At 31.5% G+C, this 15,000-nt stretch overlaps 12 protein-coding genes and 1 non-coding gene across 13 annotated transcripts in view; 3 read left to right on the forward strand and 10 right to left on the reverse strand. All coding sequences in view use genetic code 11, as the record gives it.

Moving 5' to 3' along the window:
• Positions 1-59, reverse strand: part of ndhF (NADH-plastoquinone oxidoreductase subunit 5) — a 2,232-nt gene extending 2,173 nt beyond the window's left edge. Inside the window, exon 1 of the mRNA in view lies at positions 1-59. This exon is cut by the window's left edge and continues 2,173 nt beyond it. Within this exon, the coding sequence (YP_009750515.1) occupies positions 1-59 (59 nt within the window).
• A 453-nt stretch (positions 60-512) lies between these two features.
• Positions 513-683, forward strand: rpl32 (ribosomal protein L32). Its single transcript has one exon. The coding sequence runs from the start codon at positions 513-515 to the stop codon at positions 681-683; it is 171 nt and encodes a 56-aa protein (YP_009750516.1).
• Positions 684-1,330: 647 nt separating this feature from the next.
• On the forward strand, positions 1,331-1,410 carry trnL-UAG. The gene has a single exon. It is a non-coding gene; the product is annotated as a tRNA-Leu (tRNA).
• Positions 1,411-1,519: 109 nt separating this feature from the next.
• Positions 1,520-2,497, forward strand: ccsA (cytochrome c heme attachment protein). Its single transcript has one exon. The coding sequence runs from the start codon at positions 1,520-1,522 to the stop codon at positions 2,495-2,497; it is 978 nt and encodes a 325-aa protein (YP_009750517.1).
• Positions 2,498-2,727: 230 nt separating this feature from the next.
• Positions 2,728-4,242, reverse strand: ndhD (NADH-plastoquinone oxidoreductase subunit 4). The gene is given in 1 exon segment: positions 2,728-4,242. A coding segment is annotated over 1 exon segment (1,515 nt).
• A 122-nt stretch (positions 4,243-4,364) lies between these two features.
• psaC (photosystem I subunit VII) lies at positions 4,365-4,610 on the reverse strand. The gene has a single exon. It carries the CDS (start codon positions 4,608-4,610, stop codon positions 4,365-4,367), a length of 246 nt encoding a protein of 81 aa, YP_009750519.1.
• A 250-nt stretch (positions 4,611-4,860) lies between these two features.
• ndhE (NADH-plastoquinone oxidoreductase subunit 4L) lies at positions 4,861-5,163 on the reverse strand. Its single transcript has one exon. It carries the CDS (start codon positions 5,161-5,163, stop codon positions 4,861-4,863), a length of 303 nt encoding a protein of 100 aa, YP_009750520.1.
• A 215-nt stretch (positions 5,164-5,378) lies between these two features.
• ndhG (NADH-plastoquinone oxidoreductase subunit 6) lies at positions 5,379-5,909 on the reverse strand. Its single transcript has one exon. It carries the CDS (start codon positions 5,907-5,909, stop codon positions 5,379-5,381), a length of 531 nt encoding a protein of 176 aa, YP_009750521.1.
• Positions 5,910-6,267: 358 nt separating this feature from the next.
• Positions 6,268-6,774, reverse strand: ndhI (NADH-plastoquinone oxidoreductase subunit I). Its single transcript has one exon. The coding sequence runs from the start codon at positions 6,772-6,774 to the stop codon at positions 6,268-6,270; it is 507 nt and encodes a 168-aa protein (YP_009750522.1).
• An 80-nt stretch (positions 6,775-6,854) lies between these two features.
• On the reverse strand, positions 6,855-8,957 carry ndhA (NADH-plastoquinone oxidoreductase subunit 1). Its single transcript has 2 exons — positions 8,406-8,957; positions 6,855-7,394 (listed from the first exon to the last, which is right to left on the reverse strand). Exons 1-2 carry the CDS (start codon positions 8,955-8,957, stop codon positions 6,855-6,857), a joined length of 1,092 nt encoding a protein of 363 aa, YP_009750523.1.
• A 1-nt stretch (position 8,958) lies between these two features.
• Positions 8,959-10,140, reverse strand: ndhH (NADH-plastoquinone oxidoreductase subunit 7). The gene has a single exon. It carries the CDS (start codon positions 10,138-10,140, stop codon positions 8,959-8,961), a length of 1,182 nt encoding a protein of 393 aa, YP_009750524.1.
• Positions 10,141-10,239: 99 nt separating this feature from the next.
• rps15 (ribosomal protein S15) lies at positions 10,240-10,512 on the reverse strand. The gene has a single exon. The coding sequence runs from the start codon at positions 10,510-10,512 to the stop codon at positions 10,240-10,242; it is 273 nt and encodes a 90-aa protein (YP_009750525.1).
• A 406-nt stretch (positions 10,513-10,918) lies between these two features.
• ycf1 (hypothetical protein RF1) overlaps positions 10,919-15,000 on the reverse strand; it is a 5,637-nt gene continuing 1,555 nt past the window's right edge. Inside the window, exon 1 of the mRNA in view lies at positions 10,919-15,000. This exon is cut by the window's right edge and continues 1,555 nt beyond it. Within this exon, the coding sequence (YP_009750526.1) occupies positions 10,919-15,000 (4,082 nt within the window).

Here is a 15,000-nt window from a genome sequence, read left to right on the forward strand (position 1 = left end):
ATAGGAACTGGAAGTGGAACGAAAGGTAAAATCCACCCATATTGATATATTTGTTGCATAAAAAAATTAAAATTGGTGATTAATTGTTTCCGATTTATCGGATTTTACTTCTTTTGAAAGGAGTCAATAAAAAAATGAAAATGTGCACTAACTTAAATATAAAAATATCTTTTTTTTTTCATTTTTATTTCTTTTTACTTATTCTTTCTGAATTTCTTCTAAATATTTCAAATATTCAAATCAAGAAGTTCCGATTGGTCAAATGATCTGAAAGACAAAGATTAATTATGAGTCTCCTTCTAATTAGAAAATTCAAGTCAAATTTGGACAAGTTACTCAAAATATTCTTCTTTTTTTTTAGAAAAATTTTATGCGATTTTACCATAGGGTCCATAGTCTATTCTTTTAGAATTTTAGAAAAAAATTATCTAGAAAAGCGCAGATTTTTTTTGAACAATAGATGTCTTTCACATCCAGCTATACCAACGAGTAATCTCTTAATTTTTATTTAAATGGCAGTTCCAAAAAAACGTACTTCTGCATCAAAAAAGCGTATTCGTAAAAATTTTTGGAAAAGGAAAGGCTATTGGGCGGCGTTAAAAGCATTTTCTTTGGGGAAATCTCTTTCTAATGGGACTTCAAAAAGTTTTTTTGTGCGACAAACAAATAAAATAAAAAAATAAGTTATTAAGAAATAAAGCGGAAAACCTTACAACAATATAAATCGACCTGACTCAAAAATGGAATCCTTCCATTTCAAAAAAAATTCCCCAATTCCATTTCCTGGTGAATTAATCAATAGGAAATGGAATTCTTCTGTTTACTTTGACCGAATTCAAACAAAGTTTTTTAACAAAAAAAAAACACAAGATACTCGATTTAAATTTTCGTATATTTTATTTCCAGGACAGGAGTCTTTTTTTCCCATCAACCTATTTGTACTATAATATTTAACAAATATTTAATCTTTTTTGTACAACTTTCTTACTTTTGAATTTCTATAAATTCTTATATAGAGCCGATATATCTCTCGCCATCAATTCACGCAAAAACACTTAATAAAAATATTCTGGATAAATATGTGTGAATTTTGAATAATCTAAAATATTTTTTTTGGGGAAGCTTAATTCATAGTAAAACTTGCTGGTTTTAAAAGAGTTACGGTCGAGAAGAGTCTAAAATCCACAATAAAAATCTAAACTAAAACAATGAACCTTCAAGTACATATTTGAAGAAATTGGTATTCATCAATTTGAATCTTTCCTGCAAAATATTGCATTCTTAAATCTAGACGATTTCTTATTCATAGGCTATTATAAAGTCAAGACAGGCCGCTATGGTGAAATTGGTAGACACGCTGCTCTTAGGAAGCAGTGCTAGAGCATCTCGGTTCGAGTCCGAGTAGCGGCATGACATTTCATCTCCGAAAAAAATAAAATAGATCCTATAATGAATAATAATAATGAATAATAATGAATTCAATTTCCGATTTCGATTTTATAATTAAGGAACTTTTTTTATGATATTTTCAACTTTAGAGCATATATTAACTCATATTTCTTTTTCGGCTGTTTCAATTCTAATTACAATTAATTTGATAACCTTTTTTGTCGATGAAATCGTAAAACTATATGATTCATCCGAAAAGGGCATGATAATGATCTTTTTGTGTATAACAGGATTATTAATTTCTCGTTGGATTTATTCAAAACATTTTCCACTAAGTGATTTATATGAATCCTTAATCTTCCTTTCGTGGAGTTTTTCTTTTATTTATATCCTTCCATATTTCAAAAAAGATAAAAATCTTCTAAAGACAATAATTAGTCCAAGTGCTCTTTTTTCACAGGGCTTTGCTACCTCAGGTCTTTTAACTGAAATACACGAATCCACAATATTAGTACCCGCTCTTCAGTCCGAGTGGTTAATAATGCATGTAAGTATGATGCTATTAGGATATGTGGCCCTTTTATGTGGATCATTATTATCAGTATCACTTCTAGTCATTACAGTTAGAAAAAATAGAAGATTTTTTTCTACGAATAATTGTTTATTAAATTTAAACGAGTTATTTTTACTTGGTAAAGTCGAATACATGAATGAAGGAAAAGGAAAAAATGTTTTACAAAAAACTTCTTTTTTTTCTCCAATAAATTATTATAAGTCGCAATTGATTCAACAATTGGATTATTGGAGTTATCGGATTATTAGTCTAGGATTTCTCTTTTTAACGATAGGAATTCTTTCTGGAGCAGTATGGGCTAACGAAGCATGGGGATCCTATTGGAGTTGGGACCCAAAAGAAACTTGGGCCTTTATTACTTGGATCATATTTGCAATTTATTTACATACTCAAACAAATATAAAATGGAAGGGTACAAATTCAGCAATTGTAGCGTTTATTGGGTTTCTTATAATTTGGATATGCTATTTTGGAGTAAATCTATTAGCAATAGGATTACATAGTTATGGTTCATTTACATTAACATCTAATTAAATTCAAAAAGGAGTTCTTACTACTTACGAATAGGAATAGAAAAGCATACAACACATATGAATATCACTTTGTGTGAACTAACGAGAGCCCCGTGACTTTGATTCGCGAGACTCTTGCTAGTTCAAATTCATTTTTTTTTACTTAACCCAAGAGAAGAAAAAGCCTTCTTTTTTTTCTTTTTTCATTGTACAACGAACCTTTTTGTAAACGTTTTTTTTTTCATTTTTTTATCAATAAAAAAACGATCTATAAAAAGAATTAGATAGGATAACTTCAACCTTTTCAACTGATAGTGAAAGAACGAAATCTGGGTATATACCAATACCGAGTACGGGTAAAAAAATAGAGATTGAAAGAAAAAATTCTCGCGGCCCAGAATCAAAAAAATAAGAGTTTGGGCCGTTAAATATCTTGTATCCATAGAACATCTGGCGTAACATAGATAATAAATAAATAGGGGTTAATATCATTCCAATTGCCATTACAAAAGTAATTACGATTTTTGTCATTAAAAGAAATTTTGGACTAGTAACTAATCCAAAAAAGACTAGTAATTCGGCAACAAAACCACTCATACCTGGTAATGCGAGGGAGGCCATCGAAAAACTACTGAACATCGTGAACATTTTTGGCATTGGGATAGCTATTCCACCCATTTCATCAAGATAAAGAAGGCGTATTCTATCATAAGTTGTTCCGGACAAGAAAAAAAGTGCAGCACCGATAAATCCATGAGAGATTATTTGTAAAAGGGCTCCGTTGAGCCCGATATCCGTAATAGAACCAATTCCTATAATTATAAAACCCATATGAGATACAGAGGAATAGGCTATTCTTTTTTTTAAATTCCGTTGACCCAGAGATGTTGAAGCTGCATAGATTATTTGCATTGCGCCCACTATTATCAACCAAGGAGAAAATAGCGAATGAGCATGAGGAAATAATTCCATATTGATCCGAACTAATCCATACGCTCCCATTTTTAATAAGATTCCGGCTAGAAGCATACAAGTACTATAATGCGCTTCTCCGTGGGTATCTGGTAACCATGTATGTAGGGGTATGATTGGTAATTTGACAGCAAAAGCAAGAAAAAATCCAATATAAAAGAATATTTCCAAGGCCACAGGATAGGACTGATTAGCCAATATTTCAAAATTTAATGTTGGTTCAGTAGAACTATATAAGCCGACGCCCAGAACTCCCATTAAAAGAAAAATAGAACCCCCTGCCGTGTACAAAATAAATTTTGTAGCCGAATACAGACGTTTTTTTCCTCCCCACATGGATACAAGTAGATAAACGGGAATTAATTCTAACTCCCACATGAGAAAAAAAAGTAAAAGATCTCGAGAAGAAAATAATCCTATTTGTCCACTGTACATTGCTAACATCAGGAAATGAAATAATCGAGAATCTCGAGTAACCGGCCAAGCCGCTAAAGTAGCTAAAGTAGTGATGAACCCCGTTAGTAAAATGGGTCCTATAGAGAGTCCATCTATTCCTAATCTCCAATGAAAATCCAAAAAAAGGATCCATTTATAATCCTCCGTTAGTTGGATTAATGGGTCGTCTGATTGAAAATGATAGCAAAATGCATAAGTCGTTAGAAGAAGCTCTAAGATGCATATACATATAGTATACCATCGGATTACTCTATTTCCCCTATGTGGAAGAAAAAAAATTAAGCAACCTGCAAATATTGGCAAAACCGCAATTATTGTTAAACAAGGAAAATGGTTCGTGGTAAAGACAAGATACACTTGGGCCAGAAAAATCCGTGCTCAATTGAATTTTATTTTGAGCACGGATTTTGTCGGTAAAAAAAAAAATAAAAATGGATTCAAGTAGAGTTTTATGGAATGTATCAATAAGCTAGACCCATACTCCGAGTTGTTTCATGCCATAAATAAACACGAACACTCAAAAAATCCGTTGGACACGCGGATTCACACCTCTTACAACCAACGCAGTCTTCGGTCCTTGGGGCAGAAGCAATTTGTTTAGCTTTACATCCATCCCAAGGTATCATTTCTAATACATCGGTGGGGCACGCCCGGACACATTGGGTACATCCTATACATGTATCATAAATCTTTACTGAATGTGACATTGGATCTATACATTTTGAACGTCATAAATTTTCGATCTAGAAAACTAACTTATAAATGAATCCTATAAGTTAGATACCGGACGAATCAATGAGTGATCATAATCAATTTACTTCCTAATTTCTTTATGAAAAAGGACCAAAATACTTTGATTTCTTGTGTTTTTGCAACCACGATCATACCTTACCCGTCTCAAACCTATTAATTTGAACTTTTTTCTAAATATTCAAATTTCCACTGATATAATGAATACTATTTATTCAATAAGTTTGATTGGTTAATACGAGTTGATTTTTTGTTACGATAAATTGATGAAACAATAGCCGGTCCAATAGCTGCTTCAGCGGCTGCAATAGTTATAACAAAAATGGAAAAAATGTCTCCTCTTAATTGACGATTATCAAAAATATCAGAAAATGTTACAAAATTTATATTAACTGAATTTAATAGAAGTTCAAGGCACATAAGGGCTCTAACCATATTTCGACTTGTGATCAATCCATAGATACCAACAGAAAATAAATAGGCACTCAAAACAAGTATATGCTCGAGCATCATTAATCAACTCCTTATCAATTTGGATTTGTTTTAATCTGAACAATAATTGAATAGATTCGATTCTAACAAATATGAAACAGGGAAATAGATTAGTAATAGATCGATATAAAACGAAAGCCTTTCTATTCGATTTAAAAAAAAGTAATTCAAATTAAATTAACGAATTCTAACTTTTGTGTTAGTTAATTCTATTTGAATTACTTGTTGATTTCTTATTGACGAGCTATCGAAATAGCACCTATTAAAGCTACTAAAAGGATTATTGAAATGAGTTCAAATGGAAGAAAAAAATCGGTTGCTAAATGAATTCCAATTTGTTGGCTATTACTTATCAAATCTTGTTCTAAAATATGATTTGATTTTGTAGTCCAGCTGATGCCATACCAGGCCGTATCTGGAATAGTAGTAATTAGTGAAATAAAAAGACTTGTACAAATCATTGAAGTAACCCCATCTCCAACGGTCCAAAGATGAAAATCTTTGTAATATTCTGAACCATTCATAAACATCACAGCAAAAATTATTAAAACATTTATAGCTCCTACATAAATAAGGAGCTGCGCAGCAGCTACAAAATATGAGTTCGATAGAATATAGAATAAGGATATACAAAACAGAACCAATCCCAAGGAAAAGGCCGAATAAATTGGATTCGGAAGTAATACTACTGCCAGACTTCCTAATATAAGACCCGATCCTAGAAAGACTAAAAGAAAATCATGTATTGGTCCGGGTAAATCCATTTGATTTTATAAAAAAAATCGAAATATTTCATGTCTTTGTTGACCTGACCAGGAAAAAAGAAGTTATCCTTTTTTTTTATTTTAACATACTTCTTAATTGAATTAAATTTCAATGAATGGGGATGATTTGGATTGATGTAAATACAGGATTTTTTGAGTTTCGAAAGCAAAGGTTAAAACTTTATCTTTATATTTTATATTATTCGAATAGAAACTCGTTTTAAATGAAAATCAAGCCGCGACCCTCACCAACGAATCTTTCTTTTGTATTGACCAAGTAAAAACCTCATTCCTTTAACTCCAAAAAATGGCAAAAGCTTTTTTTTTGAATTTGTAAATGTTTTGTGAATTGAGAGTTTTATACATTGTTGAGTTGAGGTAAATTCGAAGAAATTGTGCGAATTGTGTAATCTTCAATTATTGATACCGGTAACCGACCTAAAGCAATTTGATTATAATTCAATTCATGACGATTATAAGTAGAAAGCTCATATTCTTCGGACATTGATAAACAATTTGTTGGACAATACTCAACACAATTACCACAAAATATACAAATTCCAAAATCAATACTGTAATTAAGTAATCGTTTCTTTCGAATATCTGTTTGCAATTTCCAATCTACAACGGGTAAATCTATAGGACATACACGAACACATACTTCACAAGCAATGCATTTATCAAATTCAAAGTGGATTCGGCCTCGGAAACGTTCTGATGTAATCAATTTTTCGTAGGGGTATTGAATAGTTACAGGTAAACGATTCGCATGGGACAAGGTAATCACGAAACCTTGACCAATGTATCTGGCAGCTCGTATTGTTTGTTGACCAGAGTTCAAGAACCGAGTTAGCATAGGGAACATGTCAGAATATCTCTAAATAAATTTACTCGTTTCTTTCTCTTGTTTGAGACAAGTTATTAAGAATAGAATATTCTATTCCTTTACAGTGAAAGAAGTTGGAACGAAGTCGTTAATAATAGATTACCCAAAGAAATAGGTAAAAGAAATTTCCATCCAAGATTTAATAGTTGGTCCATTCTCAGTCTTGGTAAAGTCCATCTTGTTGCAATAGAAAGGAATAAGAACAAATAAGTTTTAGCCAGTGTAATAAAAATACTGATTATTGTTCCAAAAACTTTCCCTCTTTGATTTATGTTAAATAACTCAGGACAAAATAGGTTTGGAATAGAAAGATTCCACCCCCCCAAGTAAAGAACTGTTACAAATAATGAAGAAATTAGTAGATTTAGATACGAAGCTACGTAAAATAAGCCAAATTTTATACCTGAATATTCGGTTTGATAACCAGCTACTAATTCTTCTTCTGCTTCTGGTAAATCAAAAGGTAATCTCTCACACTCGGCTAGAGAAGAAATTAGAAAAATGATAAACCCTATAGGTTGACGCCACAAATTCCATCCCCAAAAACCGTATTTAGATTGTGTTTCAACTATATCAACTGTACTTAAACTGTTAGATAATCATAGTCGACAATAACATCACTGCTTTCATCGCTATTACAGAACCGTACATGAGATTTTCACCTCATACGGCTCCTCATAGGTCACAAATAAATCTAAGAGCCTTTCAACATTATTTATCTTGATGTGTTTGTAGGATAGATAGAAAATAAAACTCTTAGCCTAAGGCCTAGAATTAGACTAATGGAATTCTGTCTGCTATATTTCTAATTATAATAAAAAAATGCTTCGGAATTTATCTCATATTTTAAGAATTTTCATTTTTCTTTTTTTATTAAAAACTTATCCTTGAATGAAAAAAAAAAAGACTTTTTAGAGGAATATACCATAGATATTTCAACTTCTCGTTTTCGATTATGAAAAAGAATTTAGGCATTACATAACAAGAATTGGATTTCGTTCCTATTCTCCTTTCTCAGAAAAGAGGTATTATTCGCATTATAAAAAGTAAAAGATTTCTTCGTTTTGATAGTTATTTACTTAATTGGTGGACAGGAACATACTCTGGGTCGAAATCATGGGGAGGTACTTCTTAATAATTTCTACCAACTTAAAGCCCCAATTCGAATTATTTTTCTATAACAAAAATATCCTATATGGATAATTTTCAGAATCTCCATTACTAATCCTTTGTGTATCTTGGTCTTCCTAACCATCCACTCGTTTTTTTTAATCTTTCATTAAGATAATATATCTATGCTATGGTAATAGTATAGAAAAAACCCATACAATTGATCGTTTAAACCCGCTTCAAGCCATGATGACTAATCAGCAAATCTCGGGGTAAACAGCCTTGACTGCTTATGTTTACTTTCACTTAATTCTTGTACGTAGGAAATGAGATTTCATTCTTTTAACAGCAAATTTTTAAGCCGTTTTATTTCACTCATATAACTATCTGGTTTAATTCATCAATCCAATGATGAATAAAAAATCGATATTCAAACCGTTTGACTTTCTTGTTAGAAAGAAAAGAAATGGGGGAATTTTTATGTCTCACCGAATCACACGTAGAGATATTGATAATACACATAGAGTTAATGGTATTTCATAACTAATTGATTGAGCAGCAGCCCTTAATCCACCTAAAAAGGAATATTTATTATTTGATCCATATCCTGACATAAGCAATCCAACGGGAGCAAGACTTGAAATGGCGATCCATAAAAAAACACCAATACTAAGATCAGCTAGAATAAAGTGATAGCTAAAAGGAATTATTGAATAACTTAGTAAAATGGATATGACTGCTATGGATGGACCAATACTGAATAAACGAGTATCTCCTCTAGATGGAAGAATATTTTCTTTGAAAAGTAGTTTTGTACCATCGGCTAAAGCTTGAAGAATTCCCAAAGGCCCCGCATATTCGGGTCCAATACGTTGCTGTATCCCTGCGGATATTTCTCTTTCTAACCAAACAATTACTAAAACACCCAGTGTGATTCCTAATACAAGAATGAAAATAGGGACAAGCATCCATATGATCCCATAAACTTCTTTTAAGGCTTCCAATCTGGAAAAAGAATGGATAGCTTCTATTTCTATTATATCAATTATCATTTCAACGATCAACTTCTCCCATAATGATATCTATACTACCTAGTATCGTCATAATATCAGCCAATTTCATTCTTTTAACTAACTGCGGAAGAATTTGCAAGTTGATAAACCCCGGCGGTCGGATTTTCCATCTCCAAGGAAAAACACTCTGATCTCCGATCAGAAAAATTCCCAATTCTCCTTTTGGTGCTTCGACTCTTACATAAAGTTCTTGCTTGGATAATTCAAAAGTGGGAGAAGGCTTTTTACTAATAAATCGATATTCAAAATCATTCCATTCAGGGTCTTTTATTCTATCAAAGCGCCGGCTTTCTAAATTCTCATAGGGCCCCCCTGGAATTCCTTCCAAGGCTTGTTGGATTATTTTTATGGATTCTCTCATTTCACCGATTCGTACTAAATAACGAGCTAATGAATCACCTTCGTTTTGCCATTGAATCTCCCAATCAAATTCGTCATAACACTCATAACGATCAACTTTACGAAGATCCCATTGTATTCCCGAAGCTCGTAGCATTGGCCCCGATAAACCCCAATTTAGTGCTTCTTCTCCACCAATAATACCTACGCCTTCAACTCGTTCTAAAAAAATAGGATTTCGTGTAATAAGCTTTTGATATTCAGCAACCCCAGTTAAAAAATAATCGCAAAAATCCAAACATTTATCTACCCAGCCATAAGGTAGATCAGCAGCAACTCCTCCGATACGAAAATAATTATGCATCATGCGCATACCGGTAGCAGCTTCAAATAGGTCATATATTAATTCTCGTTCTCGAAAAATATAGAAAAAGGGGGTCTGTGCCCCAATATCTGCCATAAAAGGACCAAGCCATAACAAATGGGAAGCGATACGACTCAACTCCAGCATAATAGCTCTAATATAGCTAGCCCTTTTAGGTACTTGAATATTGCCTAGCTGTTCGGGTCCATTTACGGTTATTGCTTCTGTAAACATGGTAGCTAAATAATCCCAACGTGTTACATAAGGCAAATATTGTATAATTGTTCGATTTTCCGCAATTTTCTCCATTCCTCTATGTAAATAACCTAATATAGGTTCACAGTCAATAACATCTTCACCGTCGAGAGTAACGATCAGTCGAAGAACACCATGCATTGATGGGTGGTGAGGCCCCATATTCACTATCATAAGGTCGTTTCTTGGAATTGGTGTAATCATAAGTTTTTACCGAGTCAGTCTTCCATGCATTTCTGAAAGTAAAAAGAAGTTCATTCCCATTTAAATGACTAAGCTCATCAAAAAGTATCATGCTTCAAATTAACGTGTTTTTATTTCTCGAATATCCAACTCATCAATTAATTCTTTATAGCGTCCTCTACTTCTTTTTGACAAATAGGCTAGTAGTCGTTGACGTTTTCCCAAAATTTTGCGCAAACCTCTCTGAGATGAAAAGTCTTTTTTGTGCAATTCCAAATGTGAAGTAAGTCTCCTTATCTTAGTGGTGAAACTGAATACTTGAAATTCAACAGACCCTCTATTTTCTTCGTTTTCTTTTTGAGAAATAATCGAAATTACGGAATTTTTTACCATAAAAAAATGCTCCTTTTTCCTTGTACAGATATGGATTTTACCGATCAGTAATAATAATGCTATTAATTTGTATGTGGTATATACAATAATTTAATGTAAGAAACTCCTAATTTTCTGAATTCAAACCAATCAATCGAATTTGAAATTCTATTTAGATAGGAATAGAAAACAATTGGTACATTTTCACATGGAAGAATTTAGACCTAAAATTCATAAGTTTCTGTTAATTCATTTCGAGATCTAATTGAGATATTATTCAAAGTAATTTCATATTGGATACTAGAACGAGATGTGAGACAATAAAAGCGGATGGTCTGTATATGTGTTTACTTTGATATACCCTAGAAATTCTATTTTCTATTCTAGGGTATATAGAAATAGGATCTAGGATATATAGAAAAATGTATTATTCACAAAATTTCAATCGCGGATACAGATGTATCCTTAACATACTGAAACGACTGCCATTATTGGTATCAAACCAATAACGATTCATACAAGCTAAATCTTCTAATCGATAATTAGGCCAAAGAAAGAGCTTTAATTTCATTAATTTATTTTTATCTCTATCAAGATGGTTATTTTCATGTGAAACTTGGCTGCTGTTTGTTACGTTCGTTTCATTCCAAAATACTATATTTCTATCTATATAATTTATATTCTTTGAATTGAAACAAATTAGAATTCTCACTTTTCTACGACGTTTAAACGATAAAACATTTTCCGGAACAAGTAAATTAAAATGCTTTTTGTCTCTATTTTTGGTTATTCTTTGATGTGGTAAAATAGTTTCATCCAAATTTTTCTTAGAAACATATCTTTGCTCTTGATATTTTTGATTAATTTGATGCTTACTCTTATGAAGCAGCGAAATACCTATGGTTTGGTACATAATGAATTGTCCGTCTTTTTTGCCAGACAGACGAAGTGGTTCTACAATCAATACTCCTTTCTTCATCAATTCTGAGAGAGTCAAATTCTTTTGAATCAACATTATATCCAAACTCATTGCTCTCTTTTGAATCGAGGATATAGTAATTTTTCTTGGATCTATCAGTCTAAGCAGTAGACAATAGATCTTGATATTATTGATCATTCTTTGATTCAAAGTTGCGCCCCATCTTAATTGAAAAAGCAAATAATGTTTCAGGAAGAAATCTAGTTCTGCTTCTGTATTGCTTTTGTATTGTTTTTTCTTTTTCGCTTTTTTCATGTCCGAGCTTGCATAATTTTCTTCAATATCTTTTTGTTGTGAGAAAACGGATTCGCGATCTCCTTGGCTTATGGGTTCTTTTTGTTCTTCATTTCGATGCTTTTTATTCGATGCTATCAACAAATTTATCCTTTTATTTTCATTAATATTTTTACTACTATTTAAATTTAAAAGAAGTAATTTGCTTGGTATAAACCAAGGTTTCATTTTATATGCCTTATAAAGTAACACAAATTCTGGGAAGAGCCAAAATTCCAGATTCGATATAGAACGCTTTAGCCTTTTTTCATTCATTCCCATCCAATCAAAAAATCTTTTGTGTAGATTTTGTGAATTGGTTTCTGGAATCATAAGATATAAAATATTTTTTTTAGAAATTATTGGAGAGTTGTTAGTACGAATGTTCGCATTTTGATACCTATTGGTATCAATTAGGATCCAGGCCTCAATATCAATATCGACTTTTTGTCTAAGATAAAAATTGAAAATTTTCCAATCAAAATATTTTCTATCAGCTGGTTTTTCCATATATGGAATATCAACCTGCCCTAGATCATTTGGAATAGGGATGTTCCTCCGTATATCAAAAAAGTATTTTTTCGACCTGTTAGAAGTATAAGAAATTTCTTGCTTCTTATTTCCTTGAAAGGGAGGTCTATAAAAAAAGCATTCCGTTTTATTTTTATAATTAATAAATTTATATGATAAAAGATTATATCTATAGTATTTTCGAAAATTATCTTTTTCAGTATATAATAAATATACTTCAGATTGCTTTTTGGAACCAACTAATAGGTCTTTTTCATATGAATGCTGCTTGCTTAAATTTGTCTTTTTGTCTATACAACGCTGGCGAACTCTATTTCGCCATTTTTCTGGTATTAATTTAGACCATCTGATCTGAGATAAATGGTACTGAAAATGCCCTTTTAACCAGTTTTTCCATTGATCTGTTTCATAGCCCGGAAGTTTCCTATTTGCTAATTTCGAATGAACCATTCCTTGTCTTTCAAAAGAATCCTTTATTTTAGACTTAAGAAAAGGGTTTATTCTTTGATGTTGAACAACAGATCTTACCGAGTTACTAATTTGGATTTGTGATAATTTGTAAAATACATATGTTTGTGACATGTAGGATAAGTCATAAAAAATACGTGAATTTTCTTTAATATTACTGATTTTATCAAGTGACTTTTTTATAGCCGAAATAAGCGAAATTGAAGTTTTCTTTTTTGTATTAATTTTTGCTTGTTTTCTTTGATTATTCTTATCAATAAATTTTTTTGTTAATTTAAGAAAAAGTTCTGTATTTATTCTGGGAATATTAACGATAGATACAAATATATCTGTATAGATTTTTTCAATGAAAATTTTTAAAAGGGAGGGTAATTTACGGATTAATCGAGGATTTCTTCTTTTTAATATTTGCCATTTTGCAAATCTTTTAGCATTATAACTTGTTTTGTTAGGACTAAGGTTTTTTATTCTTGTAGTTACTTTTTTTTTCTCTTTTGAGATTCTTTCTATTTGATTTCGGATTGTACTTGTTCTATCGGTGAGATCTTTCATTTTTTTTTCTGTCAATCGATAATTTGTCCAACTCGGAGATGCAATTTGACTAAATGATTTGTGAATCATCTCATTGCTTCTCATGGAATCTTTTTCTTCTTTAAGTTCTTTCAATTTATATACTTCTACTTCTCTTAATCTAAACAATAGAATTGGATTTACTTTTGAAAGTTCTTTTATTATTTTTTTTAGAAAAAAAATACTTCCGATAAACCATTTTTTGATTTCTTTTGAAACCTTTTGAAGTAATTTTGTTTTTTCTTTGAAAACTGTTAGAACTAGAAAATACTTCTTTTTAAATTTTGCAATTTTTTTTTTGAATTCCTTAAAAATTGGTTTAAAAAAAGAAGGACGTTTTCGGGGCGGACCAAAAGGAAGTTCCGCTTCCATTCCCCAAATTGTTAAAAAACAAAAATCATCTTTTTCTTTTTTATTTTCTATTAGATCTTTCTGAGAGGGTTGTAGTTTGGATTTGTGCCAAGGTTTCAGACAGAAAGGAAACAATATTTTTATCTGAATACCATCTGTCAACCAATTTTTGGGAAATTCTGTTTCGGATAATGGAACACCATTATAGGTACATTTAAGATGTATCTCTCTATTCCATTCCTGGAAATCCTCAGCCCATTCAGGAAGTTCGAATAGGAGTATACGGCCAATATTTTTTGTAATTATTAATAAAGGTAATAGAATACTTTTTCTAAAAATAGATTGAGTTAGTAACATACAACCTCTTACTACTTGCGCAAGTGGAATGCTATCCCAGGCCTCTGCTATCTCTATTCGCACTTTTTCTTTTCTTTTGTTCTTTTCTTTTTTTTCTTCTCTTTTTGTTTGTTCTTTTGCATACTCTACTATGTTGAATGCTTTTCCCTTACCCACCCAATTTTGAAAAAAAAGTTTAATCAATGCGGAGATATCAAAAGAAAAAACAGGGAATTTTTGTAGTCTTTCAAAAAAAAGGAAGGAGTGCGCATTTGCTTGAAACAACTCTGAAATAACTATTTTACGCCTTTGAGCTCGCATAGAACCTTTGATTATACCCCGCCGAAAGTCTGATTGTTGTGAATAACGTATCAAAGCCACTTCGTCTATTTCATCGGGCATATTAGTATGGGTAATATTAGAATCACTATTCTCCCTGTTAGCAGTAAAAATCACTACACGTTTGCCCTTTCTTGAACGAATTTGATGATCTATTGGTACGTTTTCTTGATATTCTCCTGACTGTTGTTCTAAATCGGTAATTAATCTGTATGACCGTTGGGGTATTTTTTTACTGATTTTTTTTATCGATTTTCTGCTAATTTTTCGACCATCAAAATTGGTTTTAGTTAAAAAATTTTTAAAACTTTTTGTTCCTTTTTCGGAATCTATTCTTCCTTTTGAAAATAAAAAAGGATCTTTCAGGGTTAGATTGGGAGATCCTGATTCTCTAACAAATTTACTGATGAAAGTTAAAAAATGAAAAATTTCTGTTGATAATGGTTTTTTTTCAAATCTATTTTTTGTCAGTTCAAATTTTCGATAATCGGCATCTGGAAGAAGTATACCATGAATTCGATTTATCTCAAATTTCTCTATGAGATTTTCTATTAAAGTATTGTTTAATGTTGAAAGAGAAAGGTTTTTGTAGATTGTTTTACGATATGATCCGTTCAAGAAGGGATCATATACTTTTGATAAGTATTCGTTTGTAGAATCCT

The sequence above is a fragment of the chloroplast genome of Salvia hispanica (genome assembly GCF_023119035.1).
Source record: "Salvia hispanica chloroplast, complete genome".
Taxonomy (NCBI): domain Eukaryota; kingdom Viridiplantae; phylum Streptophyta; class Magnoliopsida; order Lamiales; family Lamiaceae; genus Salvia; species Salvia hispanica.